The sequence below is a fragment of the Panthera pardus genome, unplaced genomic scaffold (genome assembly GCF_024362965.1).
Source record: "Panthera pardus isolate Hobbes unplaced genomic scaffold, ASM2436296v1 HiC_scaffold_10, whole genome shotgun sequence".
Taxonomy (NCBI): Eukaryota; Metazoa; Chordata; class Mammalia; order Carnivora; family Felidae; genus Panthera; species Panthera pardus.
The window spans coordinates 46,960,279-46,982,599 of NW_026526655.1; the positions used below are offsets into that span (position 1 = coordinate 46,960,279).

Sequence of the window (22,321 nt, forward strand, 5' to 3'; positions counted from 1 at the left end):
ACTTTGTAAGTAGGTTGAAGAAAGGTCAAAACCACCTCAGAAAATACTGAATTGAATGGTTAATTAAGCATGTTCAAATAGTCAAGAGCACTGGAAATTTAGCTTTCTTACCACCAACCTGGAAACATCCTATAGGAGTTGATGTTTCACATATATCATTGTTATGAAAAAGCTATCAATATCTCTTTTCTGCTTCTTAACTCAGTTCCTCCTGCTACAGTCATTTCTGCTTAGTCTTTGGTAGAGGTGACATTTTTTTTTTCTGTTTGTTAATTCAGAGGTACTGGCCCATCCTAATAAAAACCAAGAACCAAATAAAAAGTCAACTTAGGGTTCTGTTTGTTATTTTTTATTTACAGAAAGAAAAGAAAAAGTCTACCACTCAGGCATGCTTTAAATTAGAAACAGAGAACATGAAACACTATTTACCAGATATACTTCAGTTTTATATTAGAGCCAATTAAAGGAAAGAGAGTGAGAGATAAAAAGAAAGGGAACCGAAAGGGAGGGGAAGAGAGAGACAGAGCTTTGGGATTTGCCAAGCCCTGAGAGGCAATGACTCTTACTCATAATGATCCTTGGAAAAACAAAGCACAACCCTTTAGATAAAATAAATAAATAAACTTTACCAGAATTAGTTATAAATTATATTTTAATTAATGTTTAAAATTTGAGAGCATAGCAAATCTTGCTCTTACCCAGATAAAGGGCTCTGTCTTCTTGCACATAAAAGAGCATATATAACACTGACTTGTAGGGGGGAAAAAGTGGTACTTTTTTTTTTTTTTTTGACATCTTAATTTTGCTGACATTTCAGACATTGATTCCAAGTAATTCCAAAGCCAAGTTGCACATTTGCAACACTATAGACAATGATGTCATTTCTAGGTAGTTGAGATAAGGCCCTAAATAAAATGCAGCAAAAAATCTATCCAGTCGATAGGCTAAAGCTTTCTTAATAAAATAATCCTTTAATGCTTATATTTATGTTCTTCAGGATAAATGATCCAGATCTCACCTTTTTTTCCTTAGATCATATCTGAATATATTCAATCAATATTGTGAACACTTATCTCACTTCCAGTTTCTTCATATATCTCTTGAAACTAGATAAAGTATCATTTTCTTCTGTAAGTTATAAACTTTCTCCTGAAAACTGTTCATGATTCCATCTTCAAGTCAGTTTTAAACAAAGCTAACTATTTAAAGAAATTCTACATAGGAACATAGACAAGAAAGAGTCTTACTCTACAAACCATAGCCTGATGTATTTGTCTTGGCAAATTAGAACTTTTCACTTACATAAGTTGTTTAAAATCTGGCAAACCTGCCCCGTCAGAGGTTTGACAATGACTGAGTTCGGAAACAGTCATCAAGTGGTCCCTGAGTAACATACTTCTCATTGCCTATCCAGAATCATCCTTGCTCTCTCAACTTTTTGGTACATTTCATTCAATGTAAGTTTGTTAGGCACTATGGTTCTGAGACATATTTTATTCTGCTGCATGTTTCCCAGGTGTCCTTCAGCTTAACATTGAATAATGGTTAATTAACCGCAGTATTTCAAGTAACATTTCATTAGGTCACATGCAGTCTATTTCCAAATTAGTGAATTTCAATCAATGTGCTGAAATCCATCTCCCTCAAACTAAACACAGTGAGAAGTGAAAACATTCCTACTCAGTAATGTGAGTCTTGGTTGGAAAGTTTTTTAAGTATGCCCATTGTAATTAAATAATAAAAGCATTGCATTTCCACATTAGAGTATCAGAGCTGAGTAAGGAGACAGTAGTACAAGAAGTAATAAATTTACTCTAACAAAAACCAGTTACACTATGACATAATTGCTATTACTGGTTTATGGAGAAGAGTCCCAGGTATAGAAATTAAAGTAAATTAACTGAATTAAATAATTTGGACTTATTGAAAACAGCAAACTTATTACTTGAGTTATAACTGAATGTTAAACATCACATATTTCTGTTATTATTTCTAATAAATATGTAACTTCTTTATAGGTATATTTAATCGATTTTGCTTGTGTAAGTTGAAACAAGCACTATTTAGGCATCACAAATTTTCATGGAAATAGAATGACAAATCATTCTAAGAAAACGAGTGATTCACTGCTTGATACAGTCATTTGAATGGGTTAAAAGTTAATAATTTGAGATAGAGAACATAAATAATGATTTGAGATAGAGAACCCCAAACTGATAATATTTTTTGCAATTTGGTTTTCCACTCTTGCAGGCATAGTTATTTTCCTAGACTGTACCCATGGATATGACTATATATTAGAAGAAAGCCAAAGTAAACCCTTTAAAGTATAGCATCTTTTTAGTAGTTAGGGAAAACAAAACCCAAAAATGACTGAACGGTATGCTGCTAACATTTGCTAATAGAACACTGAAATGTAACACAAAAGAGTATGAGCTTCAGAATCAAAAATCATTTAGTAAATTATACTCTTTAATTTTCTTCACCTTAGAATAGAAAAAAAACAATGTGGAGTCTTGCCTTATGCCTTTTTTCACCCGTCCTTTGTGCCCCTTAAAAACTCTAAGCTCAATTTTTTTTTTTTGAACTTTGACTCAGAGTAACTTCTTAATCTCCTTGGAATGCTTTTCTCCCATATTCTTCTCCTGTTTCATTTCTATCTTGTGTCTCCCCTGACTCTGCCCCAGTCTTTATCTATTTCTTAATCCTATTTTAATTTCTAAAAAGGATATAACACTACCAGGAATTACGTGATGTAATTTATGTGTGAATTTACCCTCCACCTGAGTGACATCTGTATTATTCACAACTGTTTCTTCAATACCAAAAATATTACACAATATATTACTTATACATCAATAAATAGTTATAAGTGATTAAATGAATACTGAAAGAGACAGAAGCTTTATTATTTTCTCAAAATTCAAAATTCAAATTCAACAGATCACTTAATAGGATTGTGACCTGGAGCAACTTACTTCAATTTTATTAAAGGATAATGATATTTCAGAGGGTTATTACATCATATAATGAGTGTGAAGTACTTACCTCTGTGTCTATTCTAAAAGCTCAATAAATGGTGGCTGCCATTATTGCAAATTTTATCTCTAAAAGGGTCTTTTGGGGGAGTGTAAGAATCACAGTCATTCAGAAAGCCTGTTTCTTCTCTTGGTTTCCTGCCCGTTAGAAGAGCAGGAGGAACTCTTGCATGGGGCAGCTCACACATGAGAAAGCCTTCTGGCCACACAAAATGTGCACATCTGTTCCTTAGGCAGCCCATATTCATGTGTTATCTTAACTGAGCAACCTTGAAAGGCAGGGGCAAAGGAGAAGGGAGCATGATAGAGAAGAGCAACCATTTCCCTCCAGAAGGACTTTCATTGAGCACTTTGGTTGAAACACTCTTGTACTCGTCCTAATCTGATTAAATGGATTAGAAGCAGCCTCCAAAGAGATCTATTGATAGAGGTTATGTGTATTTTGTGTCATACCTATCCAGGTGAATCCATCAACTCAAGGTTCCCTTCAGTAGACAAAAAATAACCACACTGATTTTCCTTTTTTTTTTAAAGTTTATTTATTTATTTTGAGAGAGAGACAGAGTGGGGGGAGGGCAGAGAGAGAGAAAGAGAGAGTGAATCCCAAGCAGGCTCCACACTGTTAGTGCGCAAAGCTCGATGCGGGGCTCGAACTCACAAACCATGAGATCATGACCTGAGCCAAAGTTGGACGCTTAACCAACAGAGTCACCCAGGTGCGCCGACTTTCCCTTGTAATACATGTATTGATTTCTGCCTGTTTCTTAGCTATGTTCAGATTAGCCTGGACTTTCCTCTCAGATACATGGTTAATGTTGTCTTGGGAAAAGAGCTGAGCATTAAGAAATTAAATTAGATACACTAGCATAAGAAAGCAGTACTTTTTAGACTGGGCTATTCTTATATTGTTTATATTTCCTCTTTCCCTTACTAGTTTTGCTCAGGATTAGTATTGAGTGAAAGTAGTTTGGAAATTTCTATCTTAGGTCAAAACCAAATGGGAAGCAAAGGCAACATATTTTGTTCATAGTGTGGCAGAACTTTGAATATGGGACAGCATAATACTTGGGGCCTGTATGATAATGAAAGCAGTCATTTGGAGGCAACTCTGGGAAGGATGAAATGCCTAGGAAGATAATTCAGGTTGCTTGGTCTCCTGCTCTTCATCACATGTAAATTATCTTTCTAATGCTAAATCCTTTTGCTTTGTAACAAAAAGATGGCAATTTTTGCTTCATTGTATTACTTAAAACATGGGCAGTTTTAGGTTACTAAAACTTGATGCTATTTTATTGTTTGTGAGAGAAAACCAACATTGGAGAACTTGAATAAAATCAGCCATATGACAACTGTGTTAAAAAAATAGCTAACTTAACATGGGTGAGATATTATGCTAAAAACACTAGACATGATTTATCTCACTCCACCTTTCATTCAACCTTATGAAGTATTGTTATCCCTATATTACAGATGCAGAAACCAGGGATTAGAGTTTTTAAATAACTTGCCCTAAATCATAATATCAGTAGGTAATACAGTCCAGATTCATTCTCAGGCCAGGTTTCAAAACCCACTCTGAAATATGTGTACTGACTTGATACGACCCGCTTCTAATTGTTCCAAAAGAGAACTGAGAGGCATAGTTAGATTACACACGAGGTATGATGATTTGTTGACACACTTACATCAACTGCCTCTAACACTCTGATTGTCAAATTGCACGTTGAAATAGATTCTGGGGCGCCTGGCTAGCTCAGTCAATTAAGCGTCCAACTCGATTTTGGCTCAGGTCATGAAATCATGGTTAGTGAGATCAAGCCTCTTGTCAGTCTCATCGCTAACACTGTAGAGTCTGCTTGGGATTCTCCCTCTCCCCCCATCTCTCTGCCTCTCCCCTGCTTGAGCTCGCTCTCTCTCTCTCTCTCTCTCTCTCTCCCCATCTCTCTCAAAATAAATAAATAAACATTAAAAAATATACTCTAAAATAATCATATATAAGAATATGAAATGGAAACAATCCAAACCCACAAACCACATTTTGTATTCTGTGGCTATGCTAGGATAGGAAGAGATACTATAACATTAAAACAAAGAGTGTTTTGTGAAACATTCTCCAAGTGTATGAAACAATTGTTTTAATATTTTGAGTAAAAGAAGCACATTTTAAAATTTACAGTAGGTGAAATTGGTTGCATTTGAAAAAAAATACCTGAATATTTTTAGAGTTTTATTTAAAGAAACCAATGTGTTTACCAAGGATGTATTTTGGTTTTCATTTACCAATTGATTTTATTTGTACTGATGTACTTACATGTGTTAATGAATATGTTTAGAGAAAAACAATATGCAGCACTAGAAACATTTGAGCATTTTTACCACTAGGCCTTGATAGAAAGCATGTGTGGGACAGCATCTGTCTGCATTTAAGTTGCACAGAACCTGGAGGAAGAAATGGAAGAACCTAAAGCAATAGCTATAGGCTAATATTACAGATAGTTGGACATATTTACACAACACAAAGTGAATTTATTTTGCAGTGGTTCAGTTTAAGACAACAATATGGACAGCTAAACTGGATATCAGGGTTCATAAAACAAAGTATTTGGCTTGAATTCTATAGGGTGGATTATCTATGTTGCCCATATTATTTAGACGATTTTGTAAAACACTCAAAATAAGCTTTATGTCTCTGTACTGAAATGATTTCATGCATCCTCTTAAGTATTTGTTTGGTTTTTATATTAAATATTTTATTTATAATAGGAGTTCATTCTATTATTTCAAACTTTTACCCATCATATGGCTTTATTTGTGTTCTAAAGGAAGAAATGCAGTATCTCTCTTTATCACAGAGTAAGAGAATAAGAAGCTGTTCTTTTTGTTTGTTTTTGCTACTAGACTCAAAATAGCTACATCTTTAGAAGAGAATAGATGCAGGCAGCTCGTTTTTACGTCCTTAACTTTCAAACGAGATTGAGGTAGGAGCAGAGTCATCAGAAAGGAGGGAATTCTGAAAGGAACAGAGATACACACAATCATAGAGGAAAAAAGGAAGCTTAAGTGCACACAAAGAAAGTTTAAATTACTTTCAGCTAATTAGTTCGCATTCCATTTTATTTATTTTTAATCTTTGCACATGTGAATATTACGAATCCCAATAGTCATAATATAAATGCTGTGCATGTTATGTCCCTTAGCTTATCTTTTGGCTCTTCTATTACGAATTGTCATTTTTAAAAGCCTTCTTTAGTGTTTGTTTTCCTTCATTCCAACTTACTCTTTACAAACATTTCTTATTTTCTGTCTAAGCAAACCTTCCTAGTATTTTGGCCATAATTTGAAAACTATGAAATTTTGTGTTTATATATATGTCTTAACCAACGGACCCAAATATAAGTGCATTCAGCAGAAAGGGGCAAAATAGCCCAGCTAAGGAAAACATTTTATTTTTCCCATGATGGTAGCTGAGTTATTCAAATTCCGTTATGAAAAAAAAAAGTGTATATTTGCATGGGTGAGCAGTTTTTCTCTAAAAATAATTGGCACTGCACAGACACAGAATAAACTCAAGGAAGGCATTTTAAAATAAGACCATGTGGACATATTTTACATGTTCATAATGCTCATCATAGACGAGTGATCAATTACAAAATAAAAATAAAAATAAATACATAAATAAACTATACATAATATAAATGATCCTGAAAAGAATATTCTTTACTAGGTCTTTTCTCACGCTCATTAATTTTCTTCACTCTCCACGAACATAAAACACTTGTCACTGCTGTGGTATTTTATCAAAAGAGAGCCATCTTTGTATCAATGTTGACTTTACTTAAATAGTAACAGCAGTCATGCCACTTCTCTGTTAAAAAAAAACTTTTGGAGATTCTTCTTTCTATAGAATATCATCTATGCTCTGTTTTTTGGTCCCTGTCTACACCTCCCTACCTCACGCACTGCAAAGTCAAATCAAGGACTCTCGAATGTGAAAACACGAGCAGGTCTCGGCTGTTTTTCTATTCTGAAGGGTTCCAGCTGGATTTCACATACTTGTCGCATATAACTGTCTTATGCTCAATGATTGACTTAAGAGCCATCTCATTCATGAAGACTTTTCATTGCCTCCCTCATAGCACCCACTTCTGTGGAAGGCATGTAAGTGAATACGGATTTGGATTGAATTCACTTCTAGACCCTTTAAAATACTAAAGCTATATATAAAGTCACAGATCTATAGCTGGAAGAAATTTCAGAGACAATATAGCTTAAACTTTGCATTTTTAAATATAGAAAACCTTGGCATCCCACCCTAACTATAGTATCCTGGGCACATAGTTTACTTAGGATAAAGTGATATAGTGATAAAATTAAGTTAAAATCTTCTTAAAGTTTCCAAAGTAGAAGTCATTAGTTTGTGTTCTATAGGATAGATTATCTAAATTGACCATATTAATTTCTGTAATGAAATCCTTCCTCATATCTTCCTACATTTGTGTTTAGTTTTGATATAGTTATTCAGTTTCAAAAGGATTCCTTTCTAGTAGTTTAAAACGTTACCCATAATAAACCCTCAAATAAATGCTTCTTGAAGAAGAAAGAACTTGAGTTGGTCTTTGAGCATAAGTAATTCAGTCATATGTGGACAATCTGGTAAGGTAGATGTGGATTCAATCTGAGGAATAGTATTTCCTGTCATTAATAATGACTTTTCCTAAAATTTATTTAATTTATTTAATTTTACATAGGAAGACCTCCAGTAAAAGGAGGTAATATTTTCATATCTCACATATGACTGGGCCAATTAGAAAAAAATTCAGTAGAGCTGAACAATCTCATTGATTGCTACGTCTATATTTTTATCAGTTTATCTATTCTGAATACAGTGTTATCTTTCTCATGCTTGGTATGCATACTCACTACCACCACACAGAGGCTCTATAAACAGGACAACCACAATCATAAACAGGCTATATAAACAGGAAAACCTATGTGGTATAGTGAAAAGAGCATTATCTGTGTGAGAATCTGACAGACCCAAAGTTTTCAAATTAATTAGTTGTAGGATTTTTTAATCCATTATCTAACTTCACTGAATCTCAGTTTCTACATTTTTCAGAATAAATTAAAATATTAACCATGGTAAGAGATTAATAGAAGAAATTTATGTAGAGGTCCTGTATAGGCAAATTTCCTGTTCCTATGTGTGTCTCCCCATACTGAAGCAACTCATTTGTCTCTGTTTTAAAGCATTATAGGTTTTCCCTAATTAAGATTTTATTGAGTGAATCTTGGGGAGAAAAAAGAATTTTTCCATATTTGGAGCAGCTGCTATGAACTGTGAATGTATCTCATTTGAACTATTATTAAAAAAAATAAAATATGTGATTTCTCTTGCCTTTTAGGAGCCTAAGTTGCCAAAGGATTACCTTGCACAAAAATCTATTTTTCTCCTTTGTTTGTAACTCTGTTGTAACAATCATTCATCTCACTGCAGTGGCCAACAACCAGGCTTTAGTGGCCACAAATCCTGTAAGTAAAATGAGATTGTATCCTTAGGTTCAAAGGTTAGAGGGAAAGAAATGTGAACAGTGGTGGGTGCGTGGGTGGGGGGGTGTCCTGATATATGTAAGTGTGTATAAATACATATGTGTGTGTGTGTACACACACAAAATAGGGTCTGGCATATGGAGATATAGGTAAATATAGGTATATATGTATATAGGTATATAGGTAAATATAGGTATATATGTATATAGATGTATATAGGTAAATACATCTCAATCTTTCCCAGGTTATAAAAGTTGACTATCAAAAGGAAGAATACATTTCTATGCTTAAATTATTTATATATGATACATATACATATCATATATAAACTATATATATATATATATATATATATATATAATTTACCTCATTTTATGCTTAGGGTCCTGCTGCTAGTGGGACATAAGAATTTATGACCACATAACATCTACTCAGTTGAATTTTAAAAATTAATCAAAGCAAATAATTGTGTAGTTAGAAAAAACAAGACATGGTAATAGAAAAATTCCTATCCTACATTTGGGATCAGGCTGACTTTAAATAGTTGATAAAACTAGAGGAAAATGACTTATACATTAAACTTCTTTACATTAAATTTTTAAAGGACTCTACTAAGTCTTCATTATCTAGGCAAATATTTATAAATTGTTTCTCTATAACACCTTTGGAAGTACAATTTTTTTCTTTAAAAAAATTTTTATTGAAGTACAGTTTCCACACAATGTTACATTAGTTTTAGGTGTATAACATAGTGATTCAACAACACTATATGCTTTTCTCACCACAAGTGTAGCTCTCACCTGTCGCTGTACATCACTATTACAATACCATTGACTATATTTTCTATGCTATGCCTTTCATTCCCATGACTTATTCATTCCATAGGATGGAAGCCTGTGCCTCCCAACTCCCTTCACCCATTTTGCCCATCTCCCGGCTCTCCTACTTTCCATCTCTAGTAACAATAGCTTGTTCTCTGTATTTATGGGTCTGTTTCTGGAAACACAATTTTTAGGATGAGTATCAAAAGATACACAGAAATAAGCACAGAGACTGTCATAATATAAAAGCCATATTTTAAAACATAAACGCAAGTTTACTTATACAAATGCACACATTTTATGTAAACTATATGTACATATGAGCTATATTTAAATCAAAGTATCTCCAAAAATAACAAACATATATTCAAGTATTTAAAATCATCTGCTTTTGTAATGTTTGTAGAATCCATACTACAGTTTTGGATATGGATTTTTGGAGGAGTGGATATGTATTGTGTATATAAAGTGTTTTTTTAAAGATTAAGTTATCTAGTTACTGAAATCAGGGAAGGGAAGGAATTTCCACTCAATGGGCCAATAAACAATACTCTCCTATGTGTTTTATGTCTGTATTGGGGTTATTTCCAAAATGCTAAGATTCCCTGCATTGTTTGCACATATGTATCCGGATTGCTTCATCTTGTATATGTTCCACTCTAACATCACTGGGTGAGGAAACACACTGGGATATAATTAACAATATAAAAAAACTGGCTACTGGGCTATCATTTAAGAGTGAATTTCTCTAGAGCAAAGAGATTAGGAGTTTTGTCAAGAAGCTGCAGATCAAGAGATGATAAATCTTACATTTAGATATGAGGATATTGTATTTAATGTGCAAATTGCAAGCTATAATATAGTTGTTCTTCATGTATTCTTGGAAAATTTATTGTTTGTTTATATCAGCAATGCCCTTCATAAAAATATGTTTGTGAAGCATGTTTTAAGTCTTTTTATCATGGTGGCTGATAGATTTCTATTTTTAAGGGAAGTTAGTAGTAAGAAGCCCAATTAGATGTGCATATCTAAAAACTATAACAGGTAAAAAATTTGAAGCTTAAGTCCATTATTTCTATAGAATATAATTGAATAACTCATTATTACCTTTGAGAAGACTTGTTAATATAATGTTGTGTTTGACATCAAGATACTTTATTTAAAATTTAATGTTATGCATTCTGCCAATGTATTTAATGGGAGACGAAGTTTTATCAATGTCCTTCAGGTAGAAAGCATTGTGTATAATCATGAAAATAAAATTAGAATTGTAAGACTTGTGTTCAGGGTGTAACCTGGGTTGATATTATATGAATATTAGCAAATCACTTAACTTCTCTCAGTTTTCTATCCATGAGATATGTGCCTAGTGATAAATTGTGTCACACAGCATTAAAGATTAAATAAAACAATATATAAAAAATACTTTAAGCTACCTAATATGCAAATGTTATGATTACTATTCTATGTTAACAAAGTATTTATTTTCCATGTATTTCACTTCCAGCTTTCTTTTTAGTGAAAAAAATATTTATATCGAAAATAATGATAATTGCCACTAAATATTTATTGAACAGATAATTAGGAGCTCATGAGAGTGACTGGCCGTATATTTCTGGGAGAGCTTTAAATTTATTCTCCTTTCTAAGAGAGTAAAATATATCTCTTCCTTCTTCATATTTACCCTGTATTTGAACCTTCCTCTTCCTATCCCTAAGAAGAGAGAAGAGAAAGTGGAGATCTCAGGAGAAGAGGAAGGAAATCATATTTTTTTTCTTCTTTTTTACTTACATGAAATCCTCAACCTCATTTATGAATAAGATAAAATATGGCTCGCTAGATTATTATTCACTAAGTAGTTGCATTGATAGCAGTTATATGCAAGACTTTGAATTGTTGGGCACTTTTCACGAAAAAGCGTATTTGGAAAATACACATCCACTAAATGTAATAAATTTGGAATTTACACATTTCTTGGGATGTATATCATTATATATCTTTAGAGTCAGTGGCTAAAAACTTTTGAGGCACAATTAGATCAGGATGAAGACTGGCATTTTACAGTCTTAATCATTAGCGCATAAGATTTTGTGTAGAGGAGAGAAAATTCCATATTTCTGTATAACTAAGTTAAACTAGACTATTGCTTTACATGTGAATTCATAAATACTGATTGCTTTCTTCTTTCTTTTTTTCTCACAGATTAGTTGTAAAGTATCTCAGTTCATTCATCTTTACCTGATGGGCTGTAACTACTTTTGGATGCTTTGTGAAGGCATTTACCTACACACACTCATTGTGGTGGCTGTGTTTGCGGAAAAGCAGCACTTGATGTGGTATTATTTGCTTGGCTGGGGTAAGTGCCATTACAGGTATGTGCTGCCTCACCTTTCAAGAAAGCTCTTGGAAGATGCAGAGTTCCTCTGAAATACAATTTTCCTTATTATTAATCATTCTTAAACAACATCAGGCAACTAACCTTTGATTATTGCTGTAAGTTGAAATATTTTTAAAAGTACCACTGACTCATTGTTTTCAGTAGTCAAAAGGTCAATAATACAATGTTGTTGTTTTTTTTTCTATTTAATATTCCAATGTGTATCTTGGCTGAATAAGCAGTGGCTAACACAATAGAATTGGAATCATGAATTAGGGATCTAGTCTTTGTATTATTCTGAATCTCCTTATTCCTATGTGCAAAATGAGGGCATTGGGCTTAACCAGCTTTGAAGTTCCACTCTGAAAAAGTTTGCTTTTTAAAAAAATATCATTTTATTGTAAGGGTAGAGGGATCAGTTATTGAATAAAGGCACACAAAAGATCTATTTTTCCACACAATCTTCTGACATGGTATCATTCACAAAGCAAATAATGATACACTTTTAGCATATTTTCTTATCTTTTTCTTCTTATTTTTAAGTTTTTTTTTTTAATTCTGGTTAGTTAACATACAGTGTTATATTAGTTACAGGTGTACAATATCGTGAGTCAACAATTCCATATATCACCCAGTGTTCATCATGAAAAGTGCACTCCTTAATCCCCATCACCTACTTAAACCCACCTCCCCTCTGGTAATCATCGGTTTGTTCTCTGTAATTAAAAGCCTGTTTCTTGATTTGTGCTTCTAGCATGTTTTTATTTATTTTTTTTAAAGTCACATTTATTTTATTTATTTATCCTGAAAGAGAGAGAGAGAGAGAGTGCAAGCAGGGAAGAGGCAGAGAGAGATGGAGAGAGAGACTCCCAAGCAGGCTCTGTGCTTTCAGTACAGATCCTGCCACAGGTCTTGAACTCACAAACCATAAGGTCATGTCCTGAACCAAAAACAAGAGATAGACACTTAACTGACTGAGCCACCCAGGTGCCCCCTAGCATATTTTTAAAAATAAGGAGAATAATGCAAAATATATAATGCTTAAAATGAATTCAATTGGGCTAGTTTCCGGAAACATAACTGAAATTATACTTCCCTATCATATATCAATCTGCCTATCTATCCGGCCAGACAACAAATAGACACTGATAGATGGAGGTATGTACACACACACACACACACACACACACTCTTTAGTATATTCAGTATATTTAGTAAGGTTACCTTTATAAAACATTTTTTTCATTTCATTTTGGAAAAATTTGATTTAGAATGGTAAAAACAAATATCTGATATATATATATATATATATATATATATATATATATATATATATATATAATCTTTCTCTTTTTCTTCACCTCATCAGTCTCAACTTCTTCCCACATCTGACTATCTACTAAGTATTGGCCAATTCCATATCATAGAAAATATATATGAATTCTTTGGGCTCCTCGGTGGCTTAGTCAGTTGAGCATCTGATTCTTGTTTTCAGATCCTGTCATGATCTCATGGTTTTTGGGTTCAAGTCCCATGTCAGGCTCTGAGCTGACTGTTCAAGGAGCCTGCTTGGGATTCTCTCTGTCTACCTTTCCCCCACTTGCACTCTCTCTCTCAAAATAAGTAAAGAAGTAACTTACAAAAAGAAAATCTATTGAATTCTTCTAAGTCTTGGGGCTTAGGCAGTAAAATTATGGACTTAGGCTCTGAAGTCCATGGATTCAAAATGACTTCTATTAGAAGAAACCACACACACACACACACACACACACACACACACACACACACACCTGAATATATAAATAACAAATACTTCATAATATTTATTCAATAAACATATAGTGACCAGTTATGTTTGTTCCGAGAGTACTCGGAGTTTCATATTTTATGACACATTTTAGAAATTCCATCTACAGAGAAAGTTGCTTGTTTATTTTCTTTTCATTTGATATTTACAGGATTTCCACTGATCCCTGCTTGTATACATGCTGTTGCGAGAAGCTTATATTACAATGACAAGTAAGATAATCTCTCTTTCTGATTTCTATTGGAACTAAGTAAAATAAAAGTCTTCAACATAATTTTCCTGTTTTTTCCCCAAGCTGCTGGATCAGTTCTGATACCCATCTCCTCTATATTATCCATGGTCCAATTTGTGCTGCTTTACTGGTATGTAATTAAAATTTTCCTTTTTTCATGATGTTCATATTTCAACTTTATTTCCTGAATCATTTGGCCTATGATATCTTTCAAGATCCTGGGGGAAATAATGACATGTTCACAGTGTCTAATTGAAGACAGTGTAATAAAGGTGTTGTATGTGAAGTGAAGGCAGGGACAGAACAGGAGCTTATTCCTAAGGGATGGCCAGGCACCCAGGACTGGCAGTGGGAAGCTGTTAATGGGGCTAGACCCCAAGAGGGGTCAGAACAGTGTTACCGGATTTAGACCATTGCTAGGAGGAGTGGCCCAACAGGAGGTCTCGATTTGAGTGGAAGAATACAGCCACTGCCAAAACCACAGCCTGGTAGGGAAGAAGAAGGAGGAAGAAATACCAAAACTTCTCTTTTCCTATGCTCTGATTTCTTGGTTCTTCCCTTTGGCTAAGTGCAGCAAATATCAGAGAGCAAGAAAGCTTGAACGATGGTGCAATCTTTAGAGGTGCCTCTGAGTTTCCTGGGGCACAGAGCAGAAGAGAAGGGCAGAGGGTATAGACGATGTGAGTAGGAATGGCAAATGGGAAAAACCCACACACCTTTGTTGGTAGTAAGAGTAACAGTCCCATAGAGAAAAGACTTTAATTTGGAAAAAGAGAGTATTGGTTAAACTATTGTTTTATTATTATAATGATCATCACTTAATATGAATACACCAATTGGACATTTTTAAGTGTGGTTACAATGAAACAGAAGTCACATTCAATGCTTTTATTACATTGTTTCAATAGGGAAATAAATTAATCCAGATTAACATACTTTTTTTCATATAGCATTAGAGACCAGAATGTAATTACACTCTCTGGGATGGTAATTACAACTGATACTCAATTATATATAAAAAGATAAAGGTGGTATGTTTCTCAGCCAAAATTCAGAGCTTCCTAAACCTTGTTTTCAAATGCTTTGTTTTAGACAAATATTCTTCTATTATTTTACTATATTTGCTAGCTGTAGGTTAGTATATTATTATGTTTGAACACTGTTCAAGCAATTGTCAAAAACAAGTCACAATTAAGAGGGAAACTTCTGGAGGCTGAAGGCCTGGGCTTGAACTCCTTTTCCACCTTTGACCGGCTGTATGACCCCAGGCAATTAAACTAATTACATTGTGTCTCAAGTCCTTCACTGGTAAAATAAAGAATATTATAGTAGTGATTTTTAAATCCTTTTAACAAAGAGTTAAATGAGGTAATACATATACAGTAATTAGCCTGGCATGTATAAAGCACATTAACAAATGTCAAACCTCTGATTTGTGCCTGGCCACATAAGACAGCCAGTTCAAAAATCAACACATGGAATTTATTATATCATTTATGGAAATTTTAATATACTGTAATGTAGACTCTAGTGAGAATTTCATAGGCAGAAACATTTCCTTCCCTTCTGCCCTGCACCTACTGGGGACATGCACGACACACTGTTTTTAAGTTGTACCTTGAGATATCCTAGTATTCTTTGAAAGAGCCTGCACCGAAACCTAGTTCTACCACATCTGGCTGGGTATCTCAGGGCAAGTTCTGCTTTGTTTTGTTTTGTTTTGTTTTGTTTTGTATTTAACCTCTCAGTGCATTTGTTGTCTCTTCCGTGATTAGGGAATAATAAGAACGGATACCTCATAGGTTATTGTAAGAATTATATGAGATGCATCCTGCTAACCCAGTGCCTACAATACAAAAAAAAAAAAAAAAAGTACAAACAAAAAAACAAAACATAACAAAAAACTGTCCAAAGAAAATGCTTTAAAAAGTTTCTTGTAACTTCTACATAATACTCTGATTCTGTTCTGAGGAGAGTTAGAAGAAATAAGACACGTTTTGGGGCCACCCAGGAGCTTACAGAACATAAGGCAAAATTTATTACAAGAGATCTGACTATTCTGCAAAGGGGTATTAATTCAAATGCTTAAATCAGAGAGGTTCAGGAAATAAGTAAAGGAACCTTAGCAAATGAAAAATGTAATCGTAACTAACAAAATCCTTAGAAAAGCCTCTCCACATCAATTTTGGGAGGGAAGAGTAGATGGTACAGCTAGGGTAGAATATCACACAGAAATATAACCCATCTACTCTGTAGGAAAGGAAGTGAAAATCCACATTATTTGCATAAAACTGTTTCCATTTTCTTGTCTTAACAAAACAGCAGGAGCCTATTTTTCTACCAGGATAAATTGTTCTGTCTGTTTAATTTCGAGGGCTCCTCACTGGTTCTGGCCAATTCCAAGGTCTTGGGAGGGGACTTAGCAATTGTTTATATGGTCACATGCTTAAGTACATTTTTTATAAATAAAATATTTCAACCTCAATCGGTTTCTTTCCACTCAGACTTCCCCTGTCACATTTCCCCTTGAGCTGGGTGGAATTCAAGTGGCTACAGCACTTTTGAGATCCTGCCAAAGGGAAGCTGAGAGGGGATCCATTTAATTTGTGTTTAGTGAGAGATATTTAAGTCCGTTCAGTACATAGTTAAGTGATTGCTGGCTGTTCTACTATCGGAATGGCTTGCAGGAATCCTCCAACAGCTACGGTGCTGATGCACCCTGTTTCCCAGGGTGGTACCGTGATATGAAAATGTCCTGTTGTGCACACCAGCTATGTGATCTTTATGCATATTGGGGTAAAAACAAGTTTCTTTTCTTTACCTTAACTAGTTTTGCGCTAAGATACATGAGATTTAGACCTGGTTCGTCTGAAATGGAAGATTCTTGTTCTATTCTTATTCAAAATAAATGGGAGTATTTGCAGAAAATAAAGTAGGGTGACTTTCTAGTTTCCCGTTTCACATTTTAAATTAGATTTGCCATTTTGGAGAAGCAGTTTGCAGTTAGAAATTTTCATTTAATGGACACCTAAATTGCAGCATTTCTACTGATTTTATAATTTATGATTTTCTCTGTAAGGATTATAAAATATTTTATATTCTAAATTTATAAGCAGATAAAGGGCATTATTATATTTTCTTCTACGGACTGGTACTGATTTCCATTTAATCAACACTTTTAAACAACAATGAGTATTTAGGAAGGGAATATATTAAGAAGGGTGGAATAACAGCTGATGTGTTGATTTGTCATGTTTCCTTCTTACACCTGTTGAAATGGCTTATTCTGCTTTTGTCTTTAGCAGAGATATTCCTGTGTCTATAACTCATGTTACTTTTCATAGATGTGTTTCCATCAGGATTGTAGTGAGCTGTATATCTTTGGAGCATATGTTCCATTAGATTCTCTAAGAATAGTAGTAGGATATTTTTATGCCCAGTTATTTTCATAACACATGCCTTAAATCAGCAAAAGCATTTGTTCACTGTTTTCTGTATTAAATGAGATACTATAATTACTATTCCAATTTATTAAAGTATGCAGACATAAAGTATGTATGTATGTAGCTTAAAACTTTTAGATTATTAAAGCACAGATACTAGAAGTCAGGGTGAAGAAAAAGGAAAGAGAACATAGCATAATAGCATAAGAGTCCTGAGGGGCTCTTCTGGAGTTAATGCCATTAATCCTATGGAAGGCATAAATATGGGCACAGAGAAAAATAGTCAAGTGTAAAAGATTTTGACTTAAATGAAGATAAGAAAGTGGTATTCAACCTGAGAGAGAGAGAGAGAGAGAGAGAGAGCAAAAGAGAGAGATATATTAAAGTAGAACTCTGTCCATTGCCTGAGTAACTTAGTTATCCTTGCTGTATTTTGATGTTTTATGTCTCCCTTTCAAAAAGAATATTTTGTCTTGGGGAAAGTTGTTAACACACAGCAAATATGTAATTACAGAAAGAAATTAACAAAAGTCCCTGTGGGATGCCAAAATTATTTTATCTCTAGGATTATCTGGGTTGAACATCAGCTGATTTAGTGTGTGACCAGCCTCCTCAGAATGATAAAAAAGCTTACTATACTATACTGGGGAGTTATGAAGATTATTGCTACAAAAAGAAACACAGGAAGAAGGAACCAAAAAGATGAAAATGGTTATTTTATGGTAGAATATGTATTTGGAAAGTTCCAGTATGGACAGTGATACAGAGGAGACACTTTTAAAAATTAGCATTTGTCATAAACAATTATTTCCTTTGAGCTGAAAATGTTGAAAAGATTTAGTTTTTGGACCACAGTGAAATTTTAAAAAATTACATTAAGAAAATGAATTGATAAAAACTCTCATATATTATTTAACTGAAGGTGTTCTACACTAATTCTGCCGTAATTTTATTTTTCTAAAGTCTAGGCCCATTAAAGTTGATGTACTTGTTAAATTAATAAATCACAATTGTAGAAATACAAGTTAATATATTGGACATATATTCTCGGTAGTAGAACATATTCTTGTACGTTGAAAATAATCTAAGATTGGGACTCCTGGGTGGCTCAGTCAGTTAAGCATCTGACTTGGTCTCAGGTCATGATCTCATGGTTTATGAGTTCAAGCCCAACGTCAGGTTCTGTGCTGACAGCTTAGAGCCTAGCGTCTGCAGATTTTGTATCTCCCTCTCTCTCTGCCTCTCCCCTGCTTGCACTCTGTCTCTGTCTCTCTCTCAAAAATAAACATTAAAAAAAATAAAGAAAAGAATCTAAGATTTATAAATTCAAGGATCCTTCAAAAATGCTTCTTAATATTAAATATGAAATAATTTTCATGATGTCATTTTATTTTTTTAGGTGAATCTTTTTTTTCTATTAAACATTGTACGTGTTCTCATCACCAAGTTAAAAGTTACTCACCAAGCAGAATCCAATCTCTACATGAAAGCTGTCAGAGCTACACTTATCCTGGTGCCATTACTTGGCATTGAATTTGTGCTGCTTCCGTGGAGACCTGAAGGAAGGATTGCAGAGGAGATATATGATTACATCATGCACATCCTTATGCATTATCAGGTATGGTGCTCTTGAATCAGGAAGGCAGCTTGTGAAATTTGGTATTAAATTGCATGTGGCTTTGGTTTTAGTCTTAACTGTGTACGTAGCAAGTTGGTTACAAATAATGTATCTTTTCCATCTGGAGTCAGAAAATTCTATTTTTCTTTTACAGGGTCTTTTGGTTTCTACAATTTTCTGCTTCTTTAATGGAGAGGTATGGTGATTGTTTTTATTCCTTTTATCATTTTATATTTGCAATGTATCTTTTCCTTAAAAAGAGAGAGAGAGAATCACACATTCCCTAGGAACAACTACTTCAAATTCCATTTTGATCAGGAAAAAGAACCACAGGATCTCTTTTCATGGATGTAACTCTTCTACCCAAAAGCTTGGGTCATACTGGAGTTCAAGAGTAGGGCAAAATCAGCCTCACTTTAAAAGAGTCTATCATTTACTTTGATTTATCTAGTCTTTCACCTACCATTTGAACGAATCTTTTTTAAGTCTGGCCTTTGTCCTAGGTCCAGTGCTAGGCAATCCACACCCTCATAAAACATACACTGTAATATGAAATAGAATTGACTCATTTTCATTTCCCCCCTTTCTCTCTTTTTTTGTTTTGCCTAGCTCACAATGTGGTCTTTGAAAATAGTTTTCTGGTGGTTACAAAAAGATTTAAAAAAAAATTAAACTCTCAGTTATACAGGGAGGACATGCAGTAAGTTAGAAAACTTCGGAGAAGAGAATGCTCTAATTTGTAACATGGCAACATGCTCTTGGATATTTCAACATTTTTATCCTAGGCTTCCCTAAGTGGAAAGTTTCAGGTGTTTTACAAACTGGTACCATATTTCTTATGCATATGAATGGTGTTATGGCTCAGTGGTTTGAGCTATATTGATTTAGCTCTTTATCTGTTTTTAATCTACCGGACAAGTTTTAATCTGTTAGAGGACTGGAAAACTCAGCAAAATTAGAAATCTAGAGAGCCACCGAGTGAGACTCAAATACTTGGTAACTGTGAAGCTTATCACAAAGCTTCAGATGGGAACCATGTCAACCAGTTGGTATAACTTTATGAGAACTATTCCTACAAATAAATCAACATTGGAAATCATGTACATGTCATGAAAATCTATAAAATATTGGTTTTCTTTGCTTAACAAGAATTTATTTCTTTCTCAGCAAATAATGAAATTTCATGTTTGATTTTATCAAATTGATTTCTAAAAATTTTTATTTCACTTAATTATTTATATTGGAGTGTAGAACTGTCAAACATGGGAGGCTATATTTCATATCTTTAGGTGGTGCTTCCATGATGCTTCTGCTATATAGTAGACAATGGTGACTCTTTCTGAAGTAGATGAGAAGCATAGATAGAATATGAAATTAGGAAAAATAGAGAAATCATTTGTTTTGATAATATAATTCAAATAGCATTGATTATGTACCTCTATAAATTTATGACTGCATAAACTGAATTAGACAATCCTATTTGCTGCCAATATAGGATTTTACAGTTAAAGGTGGATGAGAAAGAAATAGACAACAGGCCAAAGAACATGCATGGAATATGAACAATACACCTCTGCATCTGCAGAGACATGACATATTATTCTAAAGGGTAATTTTTAAGTGTACAAAACATAATCACTAGTAGAATATTTTGTGATAGAAAGCAGTGTAGAATAAAAGCACAGACACAGCAATGCATTTAAACCCCCAAGATGCTACTTTGTTCCTGGCTATAATAATTTGGGCAATATTCTGAACCTTCTGGAGTCTTGGTGTCTACTTTATTAAAGGAGTTAAAAAAAAAAAAAAAAAAGCAAGTTCCTTACACAAGTCTCACAAAGATTAGTGTAGGCTAGGAATCTAAAATTTTATCACCATGCCCCACCCTCAACAGATTATCAGTACATTATAGATTCCTTATTAGATCTTTCAAGTCATTTATTTTCAAAAATATATATACACGTAGGAGCATTAATCATTTTGGAATCAATCTCAAATTGGCCTTTTTATTTGGAAAGGTTGCCCAGGGAATATCTAAACTAATGCCTAACAATCTTGTTGCACTCTTTCTGTGTAAGCAAAAGAGACAGAGACCTTGATCTTCTGCCATGTCCTAAAACTGAGAAAATTTTGGCAGCAAAAAATTACAATAATACAAAATCTTTGAGCCTAGTTGTTGCCAAATCCTTTGGTTCTTTACAACATCTCCAATATCTGTCCCCTTTTCTTCATCTCTCAAAATGCAGTCTCTATTTGTGGATGACTCATTTCTCATCTTAGGAAATACTACAATCCCTCCTTTTTTGTCCTTTTGCCTCTTAGTTTTTCCCACTCTCATAACATGATGACACAGCTGCCAAATTCATTTTGTGTTGTTCCAACTATGTCATGTACTTCTTAAAATCACTTGCTCCAGCTTAAATCTCCTTCTTGCTTTCCACGGGAGGTCAAATAGCTTCCTTTTAGCTTAGTCTTTATCTTTTTCTTTTCTTTCTTTCTTTTTAAGTAACAATTTTATGTATTTTTTTATCCAAAATATTCCTATTTGCATTTCTCACTAAATAATGGTGGCTTGACAAATTATCAGGCCACATTCATCTCATCTCTAGCCCACTCAGACAAAATTGTGCACTGTTAGCACAAACTAGAGCTCTTGTCATTAGAAGGGCCCTCCCTTGCCTCAGGAGTAAATCAAACAATACCTGAGAGTATTTTTATAAAGTGAACAAAAAGATTTATCGATAATAATCAAACCTACATTCTTTAATGAAAACTAGGTAGCATTTTTATATGAAGCTCTATTAAATATTTTTTAATTGATTTCGGTTAAGGAGTTATAGCTTCCTTATGAAGCGCTAATGGGCATATAATGTTGTAAGGTTATATTCTAAACAGTGGGGTTTACTATTTATATAATACTCATGTGTAAGGCAATAAAAAACATTTTCATATCTTTAACGCCTTCCCTTCCAATGTCAATTCTCCTTGTTATCTCTTCCCATCATAATTTTTTCATTAAAAGTGTACTAAGAGTGGTCACTTCAATGTTCTGTTGAATAGATGTGATATATATTAGAGGAAGCAGATGAAAAACTTAAGTCCTTATAGAGAATAATATAAACAAAAGGAAGTCTACAAGGCCCATAGGTCTTTAATTAGGTTCACTTTTTAACTTCAGTAAAAATGTCCCCACAGTTCAGGAAATTGACCTTTCATGGCTTTTCTGATGATTTAGTTTCAAGGAAGAAATAGGGTGATGATTGTAATCAAAGCAGATATTTCAAGAGCAAACAGATATTTCAAAAGGCATCTTGGCTGTTGGAATTTAATTTAAGCTTTCATTTTTAAAAAAGTTATACATTCACAGCTATGATATTTCTTCTTGTCAACTTCTTCCCAACATTTATGTAGAATCTTTTGTATATAGCTACCTTC

The 22,321-nt window shown here is 33.8% G+C and overlaps 1 protein-coding gene across 2 annotated transcripts in view; it reads left to right on the plus strand.

Moving 5' to 3' along the window:
* Positions 1-22,321, plus strand: part of CALCRL (calcitonin receptor like receptor) — a 102,987-nt gene that overhangs the window by 75,022 nt on the left and 5,644 nt on the right. For both annotated transcript variants that reach the window (XM_019461676.2, XM_019461682.2), the window contains 6 exons: positions 8,444-8,570; positions 11,612-11,765; positions 13,745-13,805; positions 13,889-13,955; positions 18,668-18,886; positions 19,041-19,082. In XM_019461676.2, coding sequence (XP_019317221.1) covers positions 8,444-8,570; positions 11,612-11,765; positions 13,745-13,805; positions 13,889-13,955; positions 18,668-18,886; positions 19,041-19,082 — 670 coding nt within the window. The remainder of the gene's footprint in view (positions 1-8,443; positions 8,571-11,611; positions 11,766-13,744; positions 13,806-13,888; positions 13,956-18,667; positions 18,887-19,040; positions 19,083-22,321) is intronic.